This window comes from Erythrolamprus reginae, chromosome 9, assembly GCF_031021105.1.
Source record: "Erythrolamprus reginae isolate rEryReg1 chromosome 9, rEryReg1.hap1, whole genome shotgun sequence".
Taxonomy (NCBI): Eukaryota; Metazoa; Chordata; class Lepidosauria; order Squamata; family Dipsadidae; genus Erythrolamprus; species Erythrolamprus reginae.
Genome location: NC_091958.1, coordinates 57,252,513 through 57,275,536, shown reverse-complemented (window position 1 = coordinate 57,275,536; position 23,024 = coordinate 57,252,513). Strand labels below are relative to the sequence as shown.

Here is a 23,024-nt window from a genome sequence, read left to right as displayed (position 1 = left end):
CAGAAAGAAGGGCGGGAAGGAAAACCCACGCCGCGAACGTGAGATGAGAAAGGGAAGTCTCTGACGTTCCCAGCGTTGCTGCTGCTCTAAGGAAAGCCTCTGCTGCCGTCGCTACTCTCGGGAAAGAGATGCGAGCTAGGAGGGGAGAGATATTTTTGTTCTGAAGGTGGCTGGGCCGCTCGGATCCCGAATTTGGGCTCGTAAGTAGAACAAAAATATCTCTCCCCTCCTAGCTCACATCTCGAAATGCTCGTATATAGAGCAGCTCGTATGTCGAGGTTCTACTGTACTACCACACTGTGGGTGTGGCTTATTTTGTGGGTGTGAATTGCTGGCCGTGTGACCAGGTGGGAGTGGCTTGGCAATCATGTGACCGGAGGGTGTCGTAAAGGTCATGTGACTGGCTTAAAGGTGGTCAACTTGATGTCACTCATGTCAAGGGTTTGGGTTAGCTTTAAGGTGCCTGGCCTCTCCTTACCTCAAAGAGACACTATTTCCCTGTCTATTTACTATTTCTTGAACATCCGTAATACATGTATACTATTTAATTCTATGTATATATGCCATGAGTGTACATACATATTACACACAGGCACACAAAAAGATTGTCTACTGTATAAACCGTATGTGTATGTACACAGCTCTTAATAAAATTATACATGTTCAACCTCATTTACTGTGATAGGAAAAACATACCCAGAGCCCAGAAGGGGAAAAAATTCAAAGCTTTTCTACCGGTTCTGCACACCTGATCGTACCTGTAGGAGCCCATCACTGCTCCAAGTCATCATTTGACTTTCTCCAAGCTTGTAGCTAAGGGCGGACTTATTTTATCCTTGCTCTTTCGTAGACTGCAGTGAGGAGAACCCTTGCGAAGGTCTAAGTCGGCATGCTACCTTCAACAACTTTGGCATGGCCTTCCTGACCCTCTTTAGGGTGTCCACTGGGGACAACTGGAATGGGATCATGAAGGTAAGATCTCTCCCCATCCCTTTCCCTGCAGAGCTCTCTGGCCATGGCTGTGCTTTGAGTTGACTTTAGACATCACCCTGAGATGCAGTTTGGATGGCATTCATCTCCAACAACGGAGGTATAGAAGACTCAGGGCCATCATGCTCCACCAGCTTTGCGTATTATTTGCCAAGAATAAAAGTCAAGGCCAAAAGAGGGGAAATGTACCCCAAATAGATGCCCAATTCTGAGTGAAAGTAAGGTGTTATACAAGGTAGAATTAATCTGTGGAAGTCCTGGTCTCTGCACCCCTTGAAAAAGGAATTAGAAAACCCACAGTGTGTTCTGCCTGGCGTGACAAAATCAAAACCGAAAGTCAAAATTCAAACACACAAACTGGAGTTTTCGAAACACCAAAATGTATTGCCTTAACAAATTGGCTGAGAGCCGCAATTATGGCAAAAGAATGTCCATTTACTGCCAAAGGATCTGGATTATCTTCAAGGCCAATAACGAATGTCCAGAACCCCCCAAGGTTTGTAAATAATGTCTCCGAACTGGGGTGAAGCAAAGGTACTCACTCCTTTTTGCAATAGCTACAGTCTTTCATAAAACAATTGTCCAAAGGCTGAGTTTCTCCAAGGAAGCAGAGATGTTGGTTTAGAGGAAATTCTGGATCCCTTTCTCTGTTAAACCACAAACGATAACTCCTGCAAAGAACACTCCCACAAAACCTCCCCTTTTATACATGCTGCAGAATTCCCTATGACTCTCAGCTGTGATCAAGATCTCCTCCTGCGTCTGCGCAATTGCTCCTGTCTCCCCCTAATCCTTCTCACACATACATTGAGGATGGGGTCATTAATCACCCCCTCCTCATCCGACGCAGACAAGGCCCTCGCTGGGGGTTCCATAGGCATCGCAGGGGCCTCCACCTCTATCTCTCCAGCCCCTTCAGGTTCCCTCTCTCCTTCCCCTTCACTGTCTGAATCCTCCAATAGCCACACAGGTCTCTGATGCTCGGACAGAATCAGCTCATCCGGCTCAAAATCTGTTACCAGAAGAGCTGGCCGTGAACCAACCACAACACAGAGGAGAAGAAGTATTTCACTGGACATTCACCATAATAGCCATAAGTGCATAGAGATGCCACTGAAGTTACTACGACTTTGTGGGAAGCTTTCCATTCCATCCCTATTAGCTCCCAAAGTCCGGTCGTTGGCCATGGCTGGGCAGAAGGGTCTTTAGTTCCATCATTGCTCAAGGAAACTCCACGTTTGCTCACCTCTAAATGCTGAATCTTTGGGAGAAAACGTAGGAGGACGTTAAGATTTCTTCTCGGCTGACCCGTTCTGCCTGAACTAACCTTGCTCCCATGTCCTTCTGCCAGGACACCCTCCGAGAATGCCATCGCGATGACAAGCACTGCCTCAGCTACTTGCCTCTCATCTCCCCTGTTTACTTCGTCACCTTCGTCCTCATCGCCCAGTTCGTCCTGGTCAATGTGGTAGTAGCCGTCCTGATGAAGCACTTGGAGGAAAGCAACAAGGAGGCAAAGGAAGATGCCGAGATGGACGCCGAGATCGAGCTGGAGATGTCCAGAGGGATCAGCACCCCGGACAGGACCATGGAGGGCCGGCAGAGTCCTTCCAAGGGGGGCTCTCCCCTGCTGGTGAAGCATCAAGTCATGGTAAATAGCTAGAGGAGGGGTCTGAAGGAACTTCCCTCCCCAGGCATGGGGAAGAAGGGGGCTGAGCTCCTTGGGGTCATGTCTATGTGATCTTCTCCCATCTTTCCCCCTCGGAGGCCTGGTGGGTTTTAAACAAGTCAAGCGGAAGAACCTTTCTGCCCTTCCACTCATCCAGAAAGGCCCTCACAGAGAAGGCTCTTCCCCTAGGCCCCACCAGGCGACATTGTCCAGTTGACGGGACCTGGAGAAGGCCGATTCGGTGGTACCTAATCAGTTGCTGGGGCTCATGCGGCGGAGGGCAGTTCCCCATTTCCCTGAAATCTCAGCCTCCTTTCTTGCTGCCTTGCAGGGAGCTGGTGGTGGTGGTGGTCTTAGGGACCCCCAGAACCTGCTGACTCTTCGCAAGATCTCGGTGGCAAGGATGCACTCGCTGCCCAACGACAGCTACATGTTCCGTCCTGTGATGCCGGCCAAGCCCCCCTTCCCCCTCCACGAAGGGGAGCTAGAAGCCTTCTCCTACAAGTCCCCTCGAGGTAAGGCATGAGGATCAGGACCTGCCGAGTTTTCGGACAACTGATTTAGGTTGCAGTGTGTAAACAGCTCCCAAAGCAAGAAGCCTGCAACTACAGTGGTACCTCTATTTACGACCTTAATTCATTCCGTGACCAGGTTCTTAAGTAGAAAAGTTTGTAAGAAGAAGCAATTTCTCCCCTAGGAATCGATGTAAAAGCAAATAAGGCATGCGACTGGGGAAACCACAGGGAGGGTGGAGGCCCCGTTTCCTCCCAGGAGATTCCTAGAGAGGCCCTGCGGAGGCTTCTCCCTCCCTTTCCGGTTACAGTTTCCTCCCAGGAGATTCCTAGAGAGGCTCCACGGAGGCTTCTCCCTCCCTTTTCCGGTTACAGTTTCCTCCCAGGAGATTCCTAGAGAGGCCCTACGGAGGCTTCTCCCTCCCTTTTCCGGTTACAGTTTCCTCCCAGGAGATTCCTAGAGAGGCCCCACGGAGGCTTCTCCCTGCCTTTTCCGGTTACAGTTTCCTCCCAGGAGATTCCTAGAGAGGCCCCACGGAGGCTTCTCCCTGCCTTTTCCGGTTACAGTTTCCTCCCAGGAGATTCCTAGAGAGGCCCCACGGAGGCTTCTCCCTCCCTTTTCCGGTTACAGTTTCCTCCCAGGAGATTTCTAGAGAGGCCCCATGGAGGCTTCTCCCTGCCTTTTCCGGTTACAGTTTCCTCCCAGGAGATTCCTAGAGAGGCCCTACGGAGGCTTCTCCCTGCCTTTTCCGGTTACAGTTTCCTCCCAGGAGATTCCTAGAGAGGCCCTACGGAGGCTTCTCCCTCCCTTTCCGGTTACAGTTTCCTCCCAGGAGATTCCTAGAGAGGCCCCACGGAGGCTTCTCCCTGCCTTTTCCGGTTACAGTTTCCTCCCAGGAGATTCCTAAAGAGGCCCCACGGAGGCTTCTCCCTGCCTTTTCCAGGTACAGTTTCCTCCCAGGAGATTCCTAGAGAGGCCCTACGGAGGCTTCTCCCTCCCTTTTCCGGTTACAGTTTCCTCCCAGGAGATTCCTAGAGAGGCCCCACGGAGGCTTCTCCCTGCCTTTTCCGGTTACAGTTTCCTCCCAGGAGATTCCTAGAGAGGCCCTACGGAGGCTTCTCCCTCCCTTTTCCGGTTACAGTTTCCTCCCAGGAGATTCCTAGAGAGGCCCCACGGAGGCTTCTCCCTGCCTTTTCCAGGTACAGTTTCGGAAACTTGGATTTGTAAGTGGAAAATGGTTCTTGAGAAAAGGCAAAAAAATCTTGAACACCTGGTTCTTGTCTAGAAAAGTTCGTAAGTAGAGGCCTTCTTAGGTAGAGGGACCACTGTATAGCATGAAATGGTTTTGAGGATAAAAGAAGATAACATTGTTTTGAGCAGACACCTCATGGAGATGCTAAGAACTGCACCATGTTTCCCATCCAAATGCAAACATTCTCTCTGCCAAGAGGAAGACCATGGTGGGAAAACAACCCAAAGCAGAGGTAGGCCAAGTTGGCTCTTCTATGACTGGTGGACTTCAACTCCCAGAATTCCTGAGCCAATCATGCTAGCTGAGGAATTCTGGGAGTTGAAGTCCACAGGTCCTAGAAGAGCCAACTTGGCTTGTCTCTGCCCCAAAGGATCATCACGGGAAACAGAGGCGCCCTTCAGACGTCGGTTCAGCTTTGAACAAAAGAAAGAGAAGAATTCCCGAAGAATAACTCCCTTCCTTGTTCTTCCAGGATCTGTCACATCCATCCGTTCTCAGCCGGTGGTCACTTCGTCATTGAGGATCCCACAGTTGACCTTCCGCCCAACCACACCCCCTCCCAGCCACCACATGGGAGTTCCGTGGAAGCTTCTACCCCCTCGCCCTGCCCCTCGCACCCCCAGTTGCCATAGGCTGCTCTGCAGACAGGTCAGATTCCCGCTCTCTGGACCCTCTCTAGTGTTGGGATGGGGAGGGGGGAGGCAGAAAGGTGCTTGATAGCCCCTGGACAGGGATGGGAAATGTCTTCATGGCCAGGTATGTATACACTTATAGACTGCTTTTGCAGCCCTCTCTAAGCGGTTTACAGAATCAGGATATTTGCCCTCAACAATCTGGGTCCTCATTTGACCCACCTCGGAAGGAAGGAAGACTGAGTCAACTGGAAGGAAGGGAGGGAAGGAGGAGACATGGAGAAGGAAAAAGAAATGGGAGGGAGGGAGGAAGGAAGGAACCCCAAACATGGAACCCTCCTTGGAGACATGTGTTGGAAATGCATATATATTTGTTTTTGATCCTTTTTTCCCCCCGTAGGAGGCCATCATCCAGAAAGACTTCTTGGACAGCTCAGCGGTGGAACCCAAGCAGTGCGCCCAGGCAGAGATGCGTGAAAACCCACCCCTGAAAAAGCTGTCCCACAGTGTTTTGGGGGCTCCTCAGCCTCCCCCACCCACCACATCCCTCCCAGGCAGCCCTCCCCTCCCCCAGCCCTCCCTTCCCTGCCCTTCAAGCACCCCCACCCCCAGCCAGCACAACCTCACCAACAGGAGGTCCACCCACAGCAGCATCCTGGACAGCTCCCTCTTCGAGTCCTCCGACTTGGCGGATGAAGAGGTCAGCCACATCAACAGCTCTGCTGCAAACTGGGGGGGCCAGCTGGAGAGCCCGGACTGCGCCGACTCTCCCTTCGCCTCCCCGGCGCCATCCCCTGTCCCCTTCAGGAACTGCAGCACAACCAGCTTGACCATGGGCAAGGGCAAGGAGAAGGACCTGAAGAAATTCTACAGTGTGGACACGCGGGGGTTCTTGGCCAAACCGACGTGGGCGGATGACCAGCGACGGCACTCCATCGAGATCTGCCCCTCGGTCGGTCACGGGGATCGCGGCTTCACGGACGCCTCCGAAAAGAGGCGGCTGCCCCTCCAGTCGGAGTCCGAGTACCTGCACGGCATCCGGAGGAAGAAGAAAATGAGCCCCCCCTGCATCTCTATCGACCCTCCCATGGAGGAAGAAAGCGGCGGCACTGCGACGCGCAACAAGGCCTCCGAGAACAGCCTGCTGCGGCGCAGAACACCCTCCTGCGAATCCACCGCCTACAGGGACTCCGTGGAGCTGGCCGAGGGTCAGACGGGAGAACTGACCTGCAAGGCAGACCGCCGGGCACCTCCGGCCTGCCGAGGGGAGCATTTAACCATCCCAAGCTTCTCCTACGAGCCGACGGATGCCGGTTCCACGGGGGAATCCTGCGAACGCCTCTCGAAGAGCAGCCAAGCTGCCGGGCCCTCTGGGGATTCCCCACCGGAGGGTCCAGAGCTCCAGCAAACGGACCCCCTGGAGACTCACGGCGACCCCTCCAAGACCAACCGAGAAGAGCTCGGAGGGGCCAGGGATTGTCCCCTCCCGCGACTGGTTCCGGGGATCCCAATCAAGACAGAGGAGGTTGTGGATGAGCCGGTATAGCTTCCAAGGGAGGGTGGTCTTTGGTGAACTTTTAAGGGCTTTGCCACCACATGTGGCTTCGAAGAGGAGGACAGGTTGGGAAGCCACCCTCTCCATGGCTGATGCTTTCCCCCTAAAAAACCCCTTGGTTTCTCCTTGCTGCGAAGGTCCGGCGAGTGTAGAAATGGAGCAAAGTCCTAGAGGAGCTCTAAGCCTCCCAAGAGGTTCAGGGGTGACCGGAAGGAGCCCGGTTTCCTTCCCGCCCAGCACAAGGAGAAGCTCTTTCCACCGTCCCTTTGCCTCCCTCTTCCTCCCCTTCCCCCTCACCCAGCGTGGCCTCGGACCCCTCCGGGGAGGGGGGTCACAGACCTTTCTTTTATCTTTTTTAAAGGCAACCCCAGGTTGGTTCAGAAAAAACAACGGTTTTTTCCGAAAGGGCACCCTTTTCTTAATTGCACGAGAAGCTGTTCGTGGCCAGGCAGAAGCGAGTTGTATATTGTTCTGTATATCAGCAGTTACTATAAATAGAAAAAAAACATGTATTTGAGATTTTTTTAAAAGGGGGGGGGATGAAGAAAACACACACATCACAGGCAGACCCATCGCGAGAGACACAATGTCCACAACTAAACTCTCCATCAGACAGATGCATAATTTTGCAGAAAACTCACCCATCAGGACGACCCCAGAGATGTCGGTTGGAGGCGCTGTGCGCCCCTAACTCAACCTAGTTACTCCATCGTGCACCATCCATTCCGAAGACCAGTGAATTTCGCTCTTTGTCTCCATTTTCCCATCCCTACGAGCAAAGGTGTCCAACTTTGGCAATATTAAGACCTCTGGAGCCCCTCCCTTATGAAAGCAGGTTGGCCTCTTCAGCCTTGAAAGACAGCGTTTAAGAAGGGACTTGATCGAAGTGCATAAAATCATGCGTGGGGTGGAAAAGGTGGATAGAGAAAAATTATTTTCTCTATCCCACAATACTAGGACGAGGGGACCCTCCATAAGCTCTTAGGGAAGAAAGCGAGGACAAATAAAGGGAAATATTTCTTCACTCAGAGGGTCCTTGGTTGAGGTTGTGACAGCTGTCAGCCTGGAGAGCTTCAAGGCAGGATTAGACCGATTCATGGATGCCAAGTGTATCATAGGTGGTGATTGAAACGGATGTCCAAGTGCCAGCTCTATGGGTTGAGGCAGGCAGGGGTCCCTTGAGTCCCATTTGTTGGGGGTCCAGGGAAAGGGAGGGTCTTGCCTTCTCTTTATGCTCAAGATCCCCATGGACAATTGGGGGGCCACTGTGGGACACAGAATGCTGGACTTGAGGGGCTTTGGCCCGATTCAGCAGGGCTCTTCTTAGGTTCAACTCCCAGAGTTCCTCAGAAATGGGGGCTTCTGGGAGTGGAGGTCTAGAGGGTTTTAAAACGGCCAAATATGGACACCTTTTGCCTTGGAGTGCCCTTAACCCCGCCAGGTCCAGCTGGATCAGGCTTCCCGTGGACTGGGGGTTACTGGATCCGCTTTGCTTCATGTCTGCAATCACATCCGATCCTTGGCGGAGGGATGTCTTCTTAGGATCGCGGTGGACACATCACCATTTTCACTCTCGTCTTTTCAGTTCGGCCTCCATCCTTTCATTCTCCTTCGCTGCCCACTTCCTGCCTTGCCAGCTTCCTTCTGGTCCTCCTTCTTCCACAAAACAGGAAAAAAATAATAAACAAAGAAACCTAAACCAAAACTATTACTGAATTGTAGCCAGTGCAATAACAATTAAGTTATTAATTCTTATGGGTAAAAGAATCTCTCTCTTTTTTATGATGATGATGAATAATAATATTATTATTTTACATATACTCAAGCGATGTTGTATTTCCCCCCCTTCCCCCCCCTTCTCTGTTTTCCTACGGAATTCAGGTGAAATGTTGCAATAATCTGAACTTTTAAAAGTGCACAATGAAAAGTAGAGAAGGAGATTTCCAAAGTCAGCGAGAGAAGAGAAAGAAAAAAACAACCAAATAAATAGTAAATTATTTTAAAAGTTTCAATTTCGTTTTGTGGCGTTCAGGAAATGAAAATCCTAAATCTCTCCCATCAGCCAGAGAGGGGCTTGTGGTTTGTGGACCACAGAGGGAAACGTGACGAGACAAGGAGAGAAAAATCCAAATGTTTCCCCTGGCAAGGAGGTGAAACCAATGGGGAAGGGTCCCCAACACATGTGTCTGGAGCTGATTTAAAATGCTGGTGTTGGGGGGGGACTTAAAGGGAGGTCTCTGGGTGGGAGACCCAAATGCAGGGCCAAGGGTGAAAATTGCAAGACATCTTTTGCTTGGATCTGAGGGGGTTCCTGTCACCCCCAATTCAGAATGGCCCCCAACAGCATTTCAACGAAAACCTGGAACAAACTTCCAGCAGACGTGGTTGGTCAATCCACAATAACTGAATGTAAACATGCCTGGGATAAACATAGATCCTAAGAAAAAATACAGGAAATAGTATAAGGGCAGACGAGATGGACCAGGAGGTCTTTTTCTGCCGTCAGTCTTCTATGTTTCTATGTTTCTAACTCCGGGATCCTCAATGGTGGCTGTTGAATCCAGCATTACAGCCTTGGATTGAGGTCACTTCTTCCACAGCAGTGATGGTGAATCTATGGCACGGGGGCCACAGGTGGCACATGGAGTCATATCTGCTGGCACGCAAGCCGTTGCCCTAGCTCAGCTCCAACATGCATGTGTGTGCTGGCCAGCTGATATTTGGCTCACACAGAGGCTCCGGGAGGGCGTTTTGGGCTTCCAGAGAGCCTGTGGGGGGGATGGGGGGCATTTTTACCCTCCCCCAGCTGCAGGGAAGCCTTTGGAGCCTGGGGAGGGCAAAACACGAGCTACTGGACCCACCGCAACTTGGGAAACAGGCCGTTTCTGGGGCATCAGGGAAGCAGTTTCCACCCTCTCCAGGCATTGACTTATATGGGTGTGGGCACTTGTGTATGCACAATACTGTGAGCCCACACTTGTTCAGCACCCGAGGAAAAACAAGTTCGCCATCACTGCTGTAGAGTTTTGCAAAGTGTTGGCCCAGTTGAGCTGCTCAAGGCCTCCAGGTGGGCTCGGATTCAAGCAGAATGCAGCTCCTGGACCGCCCCCCAGTCTCTGGGTCAAACTAGCTTCCTGAAGGGTGGATGGGCTGCCCCCAAGAAGGCCTTTGGGTTCGTGCATGACCAAAGTAGGTCTTCTTCTTCTCTCCCAAGGGAGGCGGGAGAGGCCTGGCCAGATGGCTCTCCGGTTTTCCACTGACAGGCCTCTGCCCCGTGACTAATGTGGGAAATGACCTCCCAGGTTGGCCTTCCCTTGCGTGGGTATCCTCAGGGGTCCCAGCCACGTTGAGAGAAACACAAGGAGGACAAGGAAAACAAACCTTCGTCTAATCACTTCTGACCCCAACCCCTTTCCCAAGCATTAAAACCAAGGCACGCACACACACAGGGAAGTCATGTGCCTTGGTTATTATTATTATTATTATTTTTAAACAACCCAAGAGCTCAAAAAAGAAGTTCTCTCCAAATATAACTGTTGTCTGTTTGGGCCAGTGGTATAAATACAGTGGAAGCAGCAAATAATCTATTCTCCATACTTATTAGTATGTTAGTTTCTCTGAAGGTTTGCAGGGAGAGCTGCAAAAGGGGGGGAGGGAGGGAGGGAGGGGAGGAAGGAAGGAAGGAAGGAAAGAGGAGAAAGGAAAGATTGAAGGAGGGAGGGAGGGAGGAAAGAAGGAAGGAAGGAAGGAGGGGGGAGGGAAGGAAAGAGGAGAAAGGAAAGATTGAAAGAGGGAGAGAGAGAGGGAGGAAAGAAGGAAGGAGGGAGAGAGGAAGGAAGGAAGGAAGGAGGGGGGAGGGAAGGAAAGAGGAGAAAGGAAAGATTGAAAGAGGGAGAGAGAGAGGGAGGAAAGAAGGAAGGAGGGAGAGAGGAAGGAAGGAAGGAGGGGGGAGGGAAGGAAAGAGGAGAAAGGAAAGATTGAAGGAGGGAGAGAGAGAGGGAGGAAAGAAGGAAGGAGGGAAGGAAGGAAGGAGAGAGGGAAGGAAGGAAGGAGGAAAAAGAAAGGGAGGGAGGAAGGAAGGAAAGGAAGGAAGGAAGGAAAGAAGGAGGGAAGGAAGGAGGGGAAAAGAAAGGGAGGTAGGAAGAGAGGAAGGAAGGAAAGAAAGAAGGAAACTTAAAGAATGAGAGCCCTTGTGATCTACTGTATCCTGGCACAAAAGCTTTCTGAAGTCAGATTTAATGGAGAATGTCAATTGAATCATTTATCCCCGAGAGCCTGTACAAACATTGAGGAAGATTATTAGCCTTTATGCCACTTCCAACATCTTCCAACGATGAGAGATTAAATATGATTTTCCACTGAATGAGGGAGGCATCCACAATTGTTTGGGGGAGGCAGGAGAGAGTGTCTTTAAGCAAAGGAGCGACTGACGTGGAGAGAGAATTTCAAGTCAATAAAATTAGACTTGTCCTCTCTAAGCATTAAGCAACCCATTATTTCAGGTGAGACAGATAACAATGACTCATCATTATTACAATCCATGCAAAGGTGCAGCAGCTTTTTGCAACTTGGCCATCGCTGACCGTAATCGCCAACTCCAGAAAGGAAATACAGAAGCTGAGAAGCTAAGCTGGATTGGACTCTGGGCCCATCTTGTCCATCACTTCATTCTTGCGGAGGCCAACCAACTGCCCAAGGAAGCCCACCACTCTCTTGCCAGATGGCCACGGACAGTCTTCCCACCATCAAGGCTCAGAGTGGTTGATCCCCAAGAGTTTCATGAATTAGTCCAATGTTTTTTTGAGGCCGGCCAAGTTGGTGGCCATCACTCCAGAGGATCACTTGGCCAACCAACTGCCCAAGGAAGCCCACCACTCTCTTGTCAGATGACCAAGGACAGTCTTCCCACCATCAAAGCTAAGATTGATCCCCAAGGGTTTCATGAATTAGTCCAACTTTTTTTTGAAGCTGGCCAAGTTGGTGGCTATCACTCCGAAGGATCACTTGGCCAACCAACTGCCCAAGGAAGCCCACCAGTCTCCCAGGAGACTGACCAACTTGTTGATCAAGAATCGGAGATCATCCTTCTCTTGATTTTTCAGGTCAAGGGTGGTAAACCCTGACCCAGGAGGGTCCAAAGGGCCAATGGGCTGACCATCTCAATGAAGACCCCCTTCTCAAGCAGGGTTCCAGAGCCGCTGGTGGGACTGAGAGGGTTAATGGCGTGTCCCAGAGAAGAAGAAGAAGAAGAAGCACCCGGCTGTCAAACCACTTTCTTTGATGCCGGAGTGAGTCATTTATTAAGGCAGGAGGACAGGTACTCAAAGGGCCTTTCGGAGGAGCCAGCTGTGCCGAAGAAAGAGAGAAATGCCGACGCCAACAAACAGGCCTCTCTCTCCTTGTCTTCTCTTTCTTCCTCCCCCGTTGAAAAGAATTAGGATTTATATACTTGCTTTCTTCCAGAGGCGGCTTTGATTTATGCTCCTGGCACAAGACAACACTGTGCACAAACAAGGAGAAGAGAAATAGGAGGAAATTGTGTTTTCAGCCTTGGCAAAGAAACATCACCAAAGGCCGGTGGAGGAGGGATCGGAAATGCGGTTGCTGATCACAACCAGAGGGACCAAAATCCCCAGGAAGAGTTCGCTGGACGCTCCCCAGCAAAGATGGCTCCAGTTTGCTGACCAAACGCAACAGGGGAGCTGCAATGCCAGGGCCCCCCACGCTCAGCCTTGGATGCCCCTGTCCTTCCAGTGGGGGAGCCCAGGGTTCTGTTCCGATCAACTGGGCTGCCCCCAAGAGACCAAACCTCCTGTTCGGATCGTGAATTGAACTCTAAGAGGAATTGTGTTAATGCCACTTTATGAGGCCGTGGTGAGGCCACACTTGGGATACGGCATTCAGTTTTGGTCACCACGATGCCAAAAGGATGTTGAGACTCTAGAAAGAGTGCAGAGAAGAGCCACAAAGATGATGAGGGGACTGGAGGCTAAAACATAGGAAGAACGGTTGCAGGAACTGGGTTCATGGCTAGTTTAATGAAAAGAAGGACCAGGGGAGACAGGATAGCAGCCTTCCAGTATCTCAGGGGTTGCCACAAAGAAGAAGGAGTCAAGCTATTCTCCAAAGCACCTGAGGGCAGAACAAGAAGCAACGGGAGGAAACTAAACAAGGAGAGAATTAGGCCAAGAGACCATGAGGAGGCTATAATAATAATAACAGAGGTTGAAGGGACCTTGGAGGTCTTCTAGTCCAACCCCCTGCTTAGGCAGGAAACGCTACACTACTCCAGACAGATGGTTATCCAACATCTTCTTTAAAACTTCCAGTGTTGGAGCATTCACAACTTCTGGAGGCAACTTCTGTTCCACTGATTAATTGTTTTAACTATCAGGAAGTTTCTCCTTAGTTCTAAGTTGCTTCTCTCCTTGTTTAGTTTCCACCCACTGCTTCTTGTTCTACCCTCAGGTGCTTTGGTTGCTTCACTAATTGGCAAAGCAACAGGGGGATTCTTACTAGAGGAAAGCCGCTTCAGCTTCAAAAGATGATGTACTGGCATTTTAATGAAGTGACTGGTCAAAAGGGCAAGTCGTCCCCAATGCCTGAACCAAGGAGCTCTCTTGGTTCCCTGTCTCCCAGGCTGCCAGTTCAGGATGAGACGCAGAGGAGGGCCTGGGAACTCAAGGGAGACCAGCAAGAGACCCAGAAGAGTTCTTCCAGGAGGCCACCAAGGAACGTCTCCCGCACCAACTTTGCAAGTCGCTCTCAGAGGAGTCGGTGCCTCACGGGAAACCAGAGCCAGAGACGCAGCAATTAGAGCTTTATTTTATTTTATTTTATTTATTTTGTCCAATACACAATACATATTGAAGAGGATAGACATGAAGTATTATATATAAAGAAAAGATATAAAAGTAGAGGAGAAGATATATGAAAGGAAGAAAAGATACATGAGATAAGGAGAGACAATTGGACAGGGAACGAAAGGCAGGCTAGTGCACTTATGCACGCCTCTTACTGACCTCTTAGGAACCTGGGGAGGTCAATCATGGATAGTCTAAGGGAGAAATGTTGGGGGTTAGGGGATGACACTACTGAGTCCGGTAATGAGTTCCACGCTTCGACAACTCGATTGCTAAAGTCATATTTTTTACAGTCAAGCTTGGAGCAATTAATATTAAGTTTGAATTTGTTGCGTGCTCTTGTGTTGTTGCGGTTGAAGCTTCTCCCCATCAAGCAGGGAGGCTTGGAGGACTCGAGATTTGGGGCCTGTCTCTGTTCACAGGCTCTGTGGCAGGAGGCCCAGGCCAGGACCCTCCAAGGGGAGCAAGCTGGGAAGAGCAGGTTAGCACTGGTGGCCAAAGGAGATTTTTGTTATCTTATCCAGAATAATCCCTGCATTTCCAAGAGAGAAACATAAACAAACCAGGGACAAAATCCACAAAGCCCTGTTTACACATGCACCAAAATAAAAATAAGAAAGCCATAGCAACAATATTATTTTCCAAAGCACCAGAGAACCAGGCAAGGTTGGAAGCTGTCCAAGGAGAGATTCAACCTGGAAATAAGGAGGAACTTTCTGACAATGGAACTGCCTGGGAGCACTCCAACACTGGAGACCTTCAAAAAGAGACTGGACTGCTATTGGACTGGGGTGGTGTAATAATAATAATAATAATAATAATAATAATAATAATAATTATTATTATTATTATTATTATTATTTATTAGATTTGTATGCTGCCCCTCTCCAAAGACTCGGGGCGGCTCACAACAACATAAACAGTGTACAAATCCAATTATTAATAGAATAGTAGAGTAGAGTAGAGTAGAGTAGAGTAGAGTAGAGTAGAGTAGAGTAGAGTAGAGTAGAGTAGAATAGAATAGAATAGAACAGAACAGAACAGAATAGAATTTTATTGGTCAAGTGTGATTGGACACGCAAGGAATTTGTCTTGGTGCAGATGCTCTCAGCGTACATAAAATAAAATATACATTTGTCAAGAATCATGGGGTACGACACTTAATGATTGTCATAGGGGTCAAATAAGCAATGAAGAAGCAACATTAATAAAAATCTTAGGATATAAGCAACAAGTTACAGTCATACAGTCCTAAGTGGGAGGAAATGGGTGATAGGAATGATGAGAAAAACTAGTAGAATAGAAGTGCAGATTTAGTAGAAAGTCTGACAGTGTTGAGAGAATTATTTGTTTAAAAAATACAATTTAAAACCCTTATAATAAAATAATCACACAATGTAGAGTCTCTTGCACCAACAGTGGGTTGGACTAGATCTGTGTTTCCCAACCTTGGCAACTTGAAGATATTTGGACTTCAACTCCCAGAATTCCCCAGCCAGCAAATACTTGAAGTCCAAATATCTTCAAGTTGCCAAGGTTTGGAAACACTGGACTAGATGACCTGCAAGAACACACACACACAAACACACACTTTCTGCCCTGGAAAAAATAGGCTGCAGGACCCCTCCCGCTGCCCCTACCCACAAAGTTTGGCTGGCTGCTTAATTATTTACTCCTTGTTTAGCAGATTTATATTGCTGGCCATGTCTCATATACTGGACTGGGGATTATAGAATAGAATAGAATTCTTTATTGGCCAAGTGTGATTGGACACACAAGGAATTTGTCTTGGTGCAGATGCTCTCAGCGTACATAAAAGAAAGAGATACATCCATACATACATTATCCAGCGTATTAAGGAAGTAAACAACCTTTTACTCTTGAGAGAGAGAGAGAGAGAGAGAGAGAGAGAGAGAGAGAGATGGTGATGCTGAAGAGAGATTAAACTTGTCGGCCATCCCACGACCCTGGGCAGCCCCCAGCCATCCCAGGCCATTGGAATCCTGGCATAATTGGCTTCCATAACTGGACAGGGACACCTAGCGGTGGCAGCCACCCAGCCTCCCTTAGAGAAGCTTCTTCCAACAAAAGTAGGGGGAAATGCCAGCAAAACTAGAGCTTTTAAGCTCGGAGAAACTCCCCTTTTTTGTGGTTGTTTTTTCATCTTTTCAACTAACAAATACAGACTAGGCATTTTCTGGCCATTTGGGTTCAAACAGCCAGCTCAGCATTAAAGAAGAATATAGACATGTTGAATCCAGGAAAGGGTTTTTTGGTTGTTTTTACAAAGCTGCGGTGTCAAATTTGGTAAATCCAACACCTCCAAACCTCGAGTGAATTTCTTTTGTATGGTGCCCCAAACTGATTAGGGCTGGCATTATAGTTTTATTTATTCATTTTGTTTTGTCCTGTACGCATTGGTGGTCTACAAAGATATAACAATGTTTCTCTCTTACTAGTATCATGTATATAAACATTGTTGTATCTCTGTATACCACCAATGCATACTTGACAAAGCAAATAAATAAATAAATCAGTGCATAAGCACACCATTGTGCCTACTGTCCTATAGCTCCTGGTGAAGAATTCGAGCCGCTTCGCGAAAGGTGGAAATTGTCCCTAGAGCCTCGCCGTCCGCCGTTGCTAGGGAGGGTGGAGGACGCGCCCTTAGCAACGGGCCTGCCGCTCCGCGAGGCCCGATGGCGACCGCCGCCTCCGTTGCCAACCCCACCGTCTTCCTCCTCATGGTCAGCGGGCAGGTCGAGAGCGCGCAGGTGGGTCAGCGGCGGGGCTGCCTTCGTCCAGCGGATCCCCGAAAGGCGAGGCGAGCCGGCGCGGTTTTTTTTGTTTCCCCCCTTAGAGGGCGACTTGGTATCTCCCGCCCGCCCGCCGCCTATGCGGTGGCGCATCCCAAGTCAAATTTGCGGGGGAGGGATGGATTCCCGAACCGGGTGTTCTGCAAAAACTAGGGCACCCCTCCCTCCCCGTTTCTGAGTCTCGGGTACCCCCTTTTTTGCACTTCAGGAAACCACCCGGGGGCGGGTCCGGATAGGCGCCCAACGGTGCAGCTTTTAGGCAGGAACCCAAGTGGGGGCTGCAGCTTGCAAATAGCAGTTTGCAAATTGCAAGGAGATGTAAAAGGGGTAGGAAGGGTCGGAGCAGCGGCATTGCACGTAAATCCGGAGACCTTGCACCATAACTGCCCCCAGCTCCAAAACTGCGGGGTGGGGTGGAGGGGCGGGTAATCTAAAGGTGCTGCAGGGGGCGCCCAGTTGGGAAAGGCCCCCCTTAACTTTAACATTGGATTTAGGATCTTTTATTGTTCTTTTATATTCTGTAAGCCGCCCCGAGTCTTTGGAGCGGGGCGGAATATAATAAAATATTATAATATATAATTAATATAATACTCAAAAAATAAAGGGAACACTCAAATAACATATCCTAGATATGAATGAATGAAATATTCCCATTGAATATTTCATTTGGACAACTATTCCATTTGCACAACAGCATGTGAAATGGACTGTCAATCAGTGTTGACCCCTAAGTGGAAGTTTGATTTACCTGGAGTTATATTGTGTTGTTTAAATGTTCCCTTTATTTTTTTTGAGCAGTAGATCTGAATGAATGAAATACATTCTCATTCAATACTTTGTTCTGTACAAAGTTGAATATGCACAACTGGAAGGGAGAGGCGAGTCCTTTCCACGCTTGGCTCGGTAGCCACAGTGGGAAGGTTGCACCATCTCCGTCCAGATTGAAACCCCGGCCTTTCTCCTCTTTGCAGTTCCCGGAATTTGACGAGCTCTATTGCAAGTACTGCTTCGTGTACGGCCCCGATTGGGCTCCGACTACGGTGGGTCTACCCCCCCGCCCCCCAGGGTTCTCTGTGGAGAAGGGATTCATTCACCCCCTCTCAGCCACCCCAAGAGGGTGAGCCCTTTGCGGCCTGAAGCCCCCCACCCTTGCAAAGAAGAAATGCACGAGGGGTTAAAAGAAATAGCAATAGCATTTAGACTTACATACCACTTTATAGTAAAGTAAACCCTATCTAAGCAGTTTACAGAATCAGCATATTTGCCCCCAACAATATGGGTTCTCATTTGACCCACCTGCTAGCAGCTAGCTGAAGTAGCCTGCAGTGCTGCACTCTAGAAACATAGAAACATAGAAGATTGATGGCAGAAAAAGACCCCCTGGTCCGTCTAGTCTGCCCTTATTTCCTGTACTGTATTTTATCTTAGGATGGATCTATGTTTATCCCAGGCAGGTTTACATTCAGTGAAACGTGCCACCTTCCCTCCTTCCTTTCCTTCCTTCCTTCGTTTGTTCCTTCCTTCCATCCTCCCTCCCTCCCTTCCCCTTCCTTCCTTTTTCTTTCTTTCTTTCTCTCTCTTTCACATTTAGACTTATATATGGCTTCACAGTTCTTTCCAGCCCTCTCTAAGCAGTTCACAGAGACTCAGCCTCTTGCCCCCAACAATCTGGGTCCTCATTTGACCCACTTGGGAAGGACGGAAGGCTGAGCCCACCTGGAGCCCCCCAAGATAGCCCCATCTCTCTCTCCTTGGCTTCCCCGCAGGGCCTGGAAGAAGGCATCTCTCAGATCGCGTCCAAGAGCCGGAACATCCAGCAAAACCTGGTCTGGAACTTCCCCATCGACGTCACCTTCAAAAGCACCAACCCCTTTGGCTGTAGGTGGGGAGGGGCTGGGAAGGGGAGGTGGAGCTCCCAGCCCCCTTCTGGACCTGGATCATGTGCCAAGCCCACCTGCCAGCGTGGCCCTTTCTGTTCTTGTAGGGCCCCAGATCGTCCTCAGTGTGTATGGCCCCGATATCTTTGGGAATGACGTGGTTCGGGGATACGGAGCGGTCCATGTCCCTTTCACACCTGGCAGGTGAGATCATCACAACCCTGACCCACCTCTCTTACCTGTTCCAGCTCTCAGTGCAATTTGGAGGTGTGAAAGTTAGCCTCATCCTTTTTCATAATTTAGCCAAGAGAATTTGATTCCTTGGGGCACCAGGGACTCAGGGAAGCAACCATAAATATAGGTTGTGACCTATAAAGCCCTACATGGCATCGGGCCAGGTTACTTGTGGGACCACCTTCAGCTGCATGAATCCCAGCGACCGGTCAGGTCCCACAGAGTCTGCCTTCTCCAGGTTCCATCAACTAGACCAGTGTTTTTCAACCAGTGTGCTGTGGCACACTCGTGTGCTGTGAGACATGGTCAGATGTGCCTTGGGGAAATTAAACATGGGTCCCCAAACTACCATTCCTGCCAGGGTATTCCTTTTGTGTTCATTGCAACAGGCCCAGGTTTCACACGGAGTATAAATACATTTGGAAATTATATTATTAACTATATTATTAACTATATTATTAACGAGTCCACGGAAAGAGCCGGCATACAACTCTAATAAATAATAATAATAATAATAATAATAATAATAATAATAATAATGTATAATATGTACTGTGTTAGTGTCATTTTGTGTCATTTTGGTTGGTGGTGTGCCCCAGGATTTTGTAAATGTAAAAAATGTGCCGCGGCTCAAAAAAGGTTGAAAATCACTGAACTAGACAATGTCGCTTTGCGGGACCTATGGGAAGAGCCTTCTTTGTGGGGGGGCCAGCCCTCTGGAATCAGCTCCCCCTGGAGATTCATGCTGTCCCCACCCACTTTGCCTTCCGTAAGTGTCTTTAAGACTCATTCATGGTGCCAGGCTTGGGACAATTAGATTTCAGGCCCTGGCCAACAAATGATTGTATGGTTGTTGTACGAATGGGTGTGATTGATTTTAGATAGTTATGTAATTTCAATTTAATTGGATTTAGTATTATTGTAACCTACTGTTTTTATATGTTGTAAGGCGCCCCAAGTCTTTGGAGAGGGGCAGCATAGAAATCCAATCAATCAATCAATCAATGTTTAGACCCCTTATTAGTGATTTTACATAGAAACATAGAAGACTGACGGCAGAAAAAGACCTCCTGGTCCATTGAGTCTGCCCTTATACTATTTCCTGTATTTTATCTTACAATGGATATATGTTTATCCCAGGCATGTTTACATTCAGTTACTGTGGATTTACCAACCACATCTGCTGGAAGTTTGTTCCAAGGATCTACTACTCTTTCAGTAAATTTTCTTTTCCTGCCTGGCACAGAGGGCAGAAGAGGGGCTTGGCGTGGGAAGGACGGACAGATTCAGGGTCCCATTATTTCCTTGATCCAATTTTTAATTGCCCGGTTTCTGTTTTCAGGCACCAGAGGGTCCTCCCGATGTTTGTCCCGGAATCAACCTCCAGGCTGCAAAAGTTAACAAGGTGGATGCATCTTTGGTCCAAAATGTTTGGGGTTTTTTTTGGAGGAATTGTTCTGTTTGGAAAAGGAGATATTTTTGCCTGCCGAAATAGCAACGGTTGGTTGGTGGCCTTCTACGTCATTTACCCCCCTTGTTCCGCCCCTCGCATTTTTTCAGGGGAAACTGCCAGTGGAACAGGAGACGTGAATATTCCCTTTCGTGGAGAATGTGGTGACTTGCATATCTTCAAGGGGGGGGGGGATTCCAGGAGCTGGCAGCTGCGTTGGCCTGAAGTCCTGGGGACTATGGCTGAACAAACCCCTTGACTCTCAACCTTCCCTTGTGTTTTACCCCCAGCTGGCTGACGGGCAGGTATCCCGAATTCACTGACCCCAGGGTGGTAGCCCAGGGCGAAGGCCGTGAAGGTAAGTGCCTGGGAGGGCTCCGTGTTTAGGCCTGGCATGTTCTGGAGGGCAAAGATACATTTGGATCCAGAGAGAAGAATGAGAGCCCAAATGTTGACCCGATAAACCAGAGCATTCTTATGGTTGAGGCTGTTCCTACTTCATAAAAACCTAAGAAGAGCCTTGCTGAATCAGGCCAAAGCCCATTGAGTCCAGCATTCTGTGTCATACAGTGTCCCCCCACCCTCATTTGTCCATGGGGATCTTGAGCAGAAAGAGAAGGCAAGACCCTCCCTTTCCCTTGACCCCCCAACAAATGGGACCCAAGGGAACCCTGCCTGCCTCAACCCACAGAGGGGGCACTTGGACATCCGTTTCCATAACCACCTATGATACACTTGGCATCCCTGAATCTGTCTAATCCTGCCTTGAAGCTCTCCAGGCTGACAGCTGTCACGACCTCTTCTGGAAGGGAATTCCATCAATCAAGGACCCTCTGGGGGAAGAAATATTTCCCTTGATCTGTCCTCACTTTCTCACCTATGAGCTTTAGGGAGGGCCCCCTCGTCCTAGTATTGTGGGATAGAGAGAAGGACTTTTCTCCATCCACCTTTTCTATCCCATGCAAGATTTTATACACTTAGTTTCAAGGCTGAGCTTCGGTCAGGGCATGCCAGCCGCCCAGAAGTTTAGGATGGGCAGAAAGCAAGGGGTGTCCAAGGGAGACCGCTGGAGCTCAGCTGCGGAATCCCAAGCCTTAAGAAGGATGCCATGCGCTTGTGCACCATGCCAGCTTATGGGGCTGCCCTACTAGCCCCAGAGCCCCAAGCAAGAAGCGTCTTGGCTCCGGTCCATTTCACTAGTAATGAGGCTGCTTTGTAGAAACCCTGCTAAGTCTCCCGTTGGCTTCTTTGCAGTGACCCGAGTTCGCTCGCAAGGCTTCGTCACAATATCGTTCAACGTGGTGACCAAGGACATGAAGAAGCTGGGCTACGACGTCAGCTCCCCCACCCTCGCGGGCTCATCGCTAACCGCCGCGACAGACACGATGCATAGATTCTAGATGGGCAGTTTGGGGTTGAGGCTGTCCTGCAAGAAGATGCAACTCGGGAGTTGACCAGGATTCTCGGATAAAACGTGTTTTTGTGCCAACCAAGGGGAAGCCAGACCAGACCAAAACCAGTGCAGATGTTCAGAAATCACAGGGCCAGGGGGGTTTGCAAAGGGGGGTAGGAGGGTTATATGGCTATATTAAGCCATTTGCAGGTGAGCAGTGTGGCAATATTCTGCTTTTAGGGGCACTTGCTCTGTCGGCCAGAAGCATCCCTGGCTTTTGATTTTTGCCACAAGTAGAAACTCTTTCTGCATATGTGCGCACTCACTCTCTCTCTCGATCTCTCTCTCTCTCTCACACACACACACACACACACACGTGTGTTATCAAGAGGGGTTGGGTGGGAAATGAGACTCCACTGACATTGTCCCATTTTAGCACCATGATATAATATTCTCATACTTTGCATTAATAGCACGTGTCTCTGGGGGTTTATAAGGAGGAAGAATGATCTTAAAGCTAGGCAAATTATTTCCAATTTCAGTATGTCAGGTACCATTTGAAACAAAAACACTAGTTTAATATGCACTGCTCAAAAAAATAAAGGGAGCACTCGAAGAACCCATCCCAGATCCGAAAGGATGAAATATCCTCATTGAATCCTTTGTTCTGTACAAAGTTGAATGTGCACAACAGCATGTGCAATTGATGGTCAATCGGTGTAGCTTCCTAAGTGGACAGTTGGATTTCACAGAAGTTTGATTAACTTGGAGTTGTATTGGGTTGTTTAAGTGTTCCCTTTACTTTTTTGAGAAGTATATGTTTTTTCAAGTTAAAAGTTTTAAAAGTATCTCTTATCATCATAAAGGTCTTCGTCCGTGGACGTGATTTTCAGTTTAAAATGCAACTCTGTTTAGGAATTTCTACTGTTTTCCTAATAAATCATTTCATTTCTTGACAAAATAGAATTCTTTGTTGGCCGAGTGTGGTTGGGGGCACCAGGAATTTGTCTTTGGTGCATATGGTCACAAAACAGATTTGTGAACTGTCTTTGATGCACAATTTTTTTTTTTAATGGTTCATTTCATGCATGATTGTTGCTTTGTAGCAGCAGGAAAACATCAAACAGTGTTGAGTTTTTAAAGAGAGCTGGAAAAGTCGTGTCCGTAGCATAAAAGCTGATCTGGCGAGGCCAGAGGCCTTGTTAAGTCAGAATCCACTCAGCAGAGGGAGCCCCAGTCTGGGAAAAGCCAAGCGGCCCCACCCTCCGAGACTTCTGCTGCCCTCTCCACCAATCCTTTCCACACTGGCCCTCCTGGGAAGGGCCGTGAGTAGCTACGTGCGTGTCTCATGGAGCAACGGAGCATCCTTTGGTCCCCAGAAGGAACCTGTCGCCTTGGATCCAACCTTGGATGAAGGATCTGGGGAGGCCCCAGCAACGCACCTCCCCTCCCTCCCTATCCGGCAGAAGCCCCCCACCACTGCTGTCTGGCTTGGCTGGTCCAACTACAGCACTTTCCCTTCATTGTTAACTAAGGGTGAGCTAACAAGAGGGTAGAACAAGAAGCAACAGGTGGAAACTAAACAAGGAGAGAAGCAACTTAGAACTAAGGAGAAATTTCCTGACAGAACAATTAAATCAGTGGAACAGAACTTGTGAATGCCCCAACACTGGAAGTTTTAAAGCAGATGTTGGAGAACCATCTGTCTGAAGCAGTGTAGGGTTTCCTGCCTAAGCAGGGGGTTGGACTAGAAGACCTCCAAGGTCCCTTCCAACTCGTT

At 49.0% G+C, this 23,024-nt stretch overlaps 2 protein-coding genes across 4 annotated transcripts in view; both read left to right on the top strand.

Moving 5' to 3' along the window:
• The window catches only part of CACNA1H (calcium voltage-gated channel subunit alpha1 H), a 151,018-nt gene extending 143,899 nt beyond the window's left edge, over nt 1–7,119 (top strand). The window contains 5 exon segments of the mRNA XM_070761469.1: nt 851–972; nt 2,342–2,641; nt 2,991–3,174; nt 4,897–5,072; nt 5,457–7,119. Of these exon segments, the coding sequence (XP_070617570.1) occupies nt 851–972; nt 2,342–2,641; nt 2,991–3,174; nt 4,897–5,072; nt 5,457–6,602 (1,928 nt within the window). The 3' untranslated portion in view covers nt 6,603–7,119.
• Nucleotides 7,120–16,119: 9,000 nt separating this feature from the next.
• B9D1 (B9 domain containing 1) lies at nt 16,120–22,205 on the top strand. Of its 3 annotated transcripts, none has more exons than XM_070761454.1 (7): nt 16,120–16,293; nt 17,262–17,330; nt 18,057–18,168; nt 18,275–18,371; nt 19,744–19,806; nt 20,142–20,209; nt 21,106–22,205. In XM_070761454.1, the coding sequence occupies exons 1-7, from the start codon at nt 16,174–16,176 to the stop codon at nt 21,249–21,251; spliced, it is 675 nt and encodes a 224-aa protein (XP_070617555.1). In that variant the 5' UTR covers nt 16,120–16,173; the 3' UTR covers nt 21,252–22,205. The 3 variants fall into 3 exon arrangements, with proteins under 3 accessions (XP_070617555.1, XP_070617556.1, XP_070617557.1); XM_070761455.1 differs by having other exon boundaries at nt 16,123–16,248; XM_070761456.1 differs by lacking the exon at nt 17,262–17,330 and having other exon boundaries at nt 16,127–16,248.
• Nucleotides 22,206–23,024: the final 819 nt, after the last annotated feature.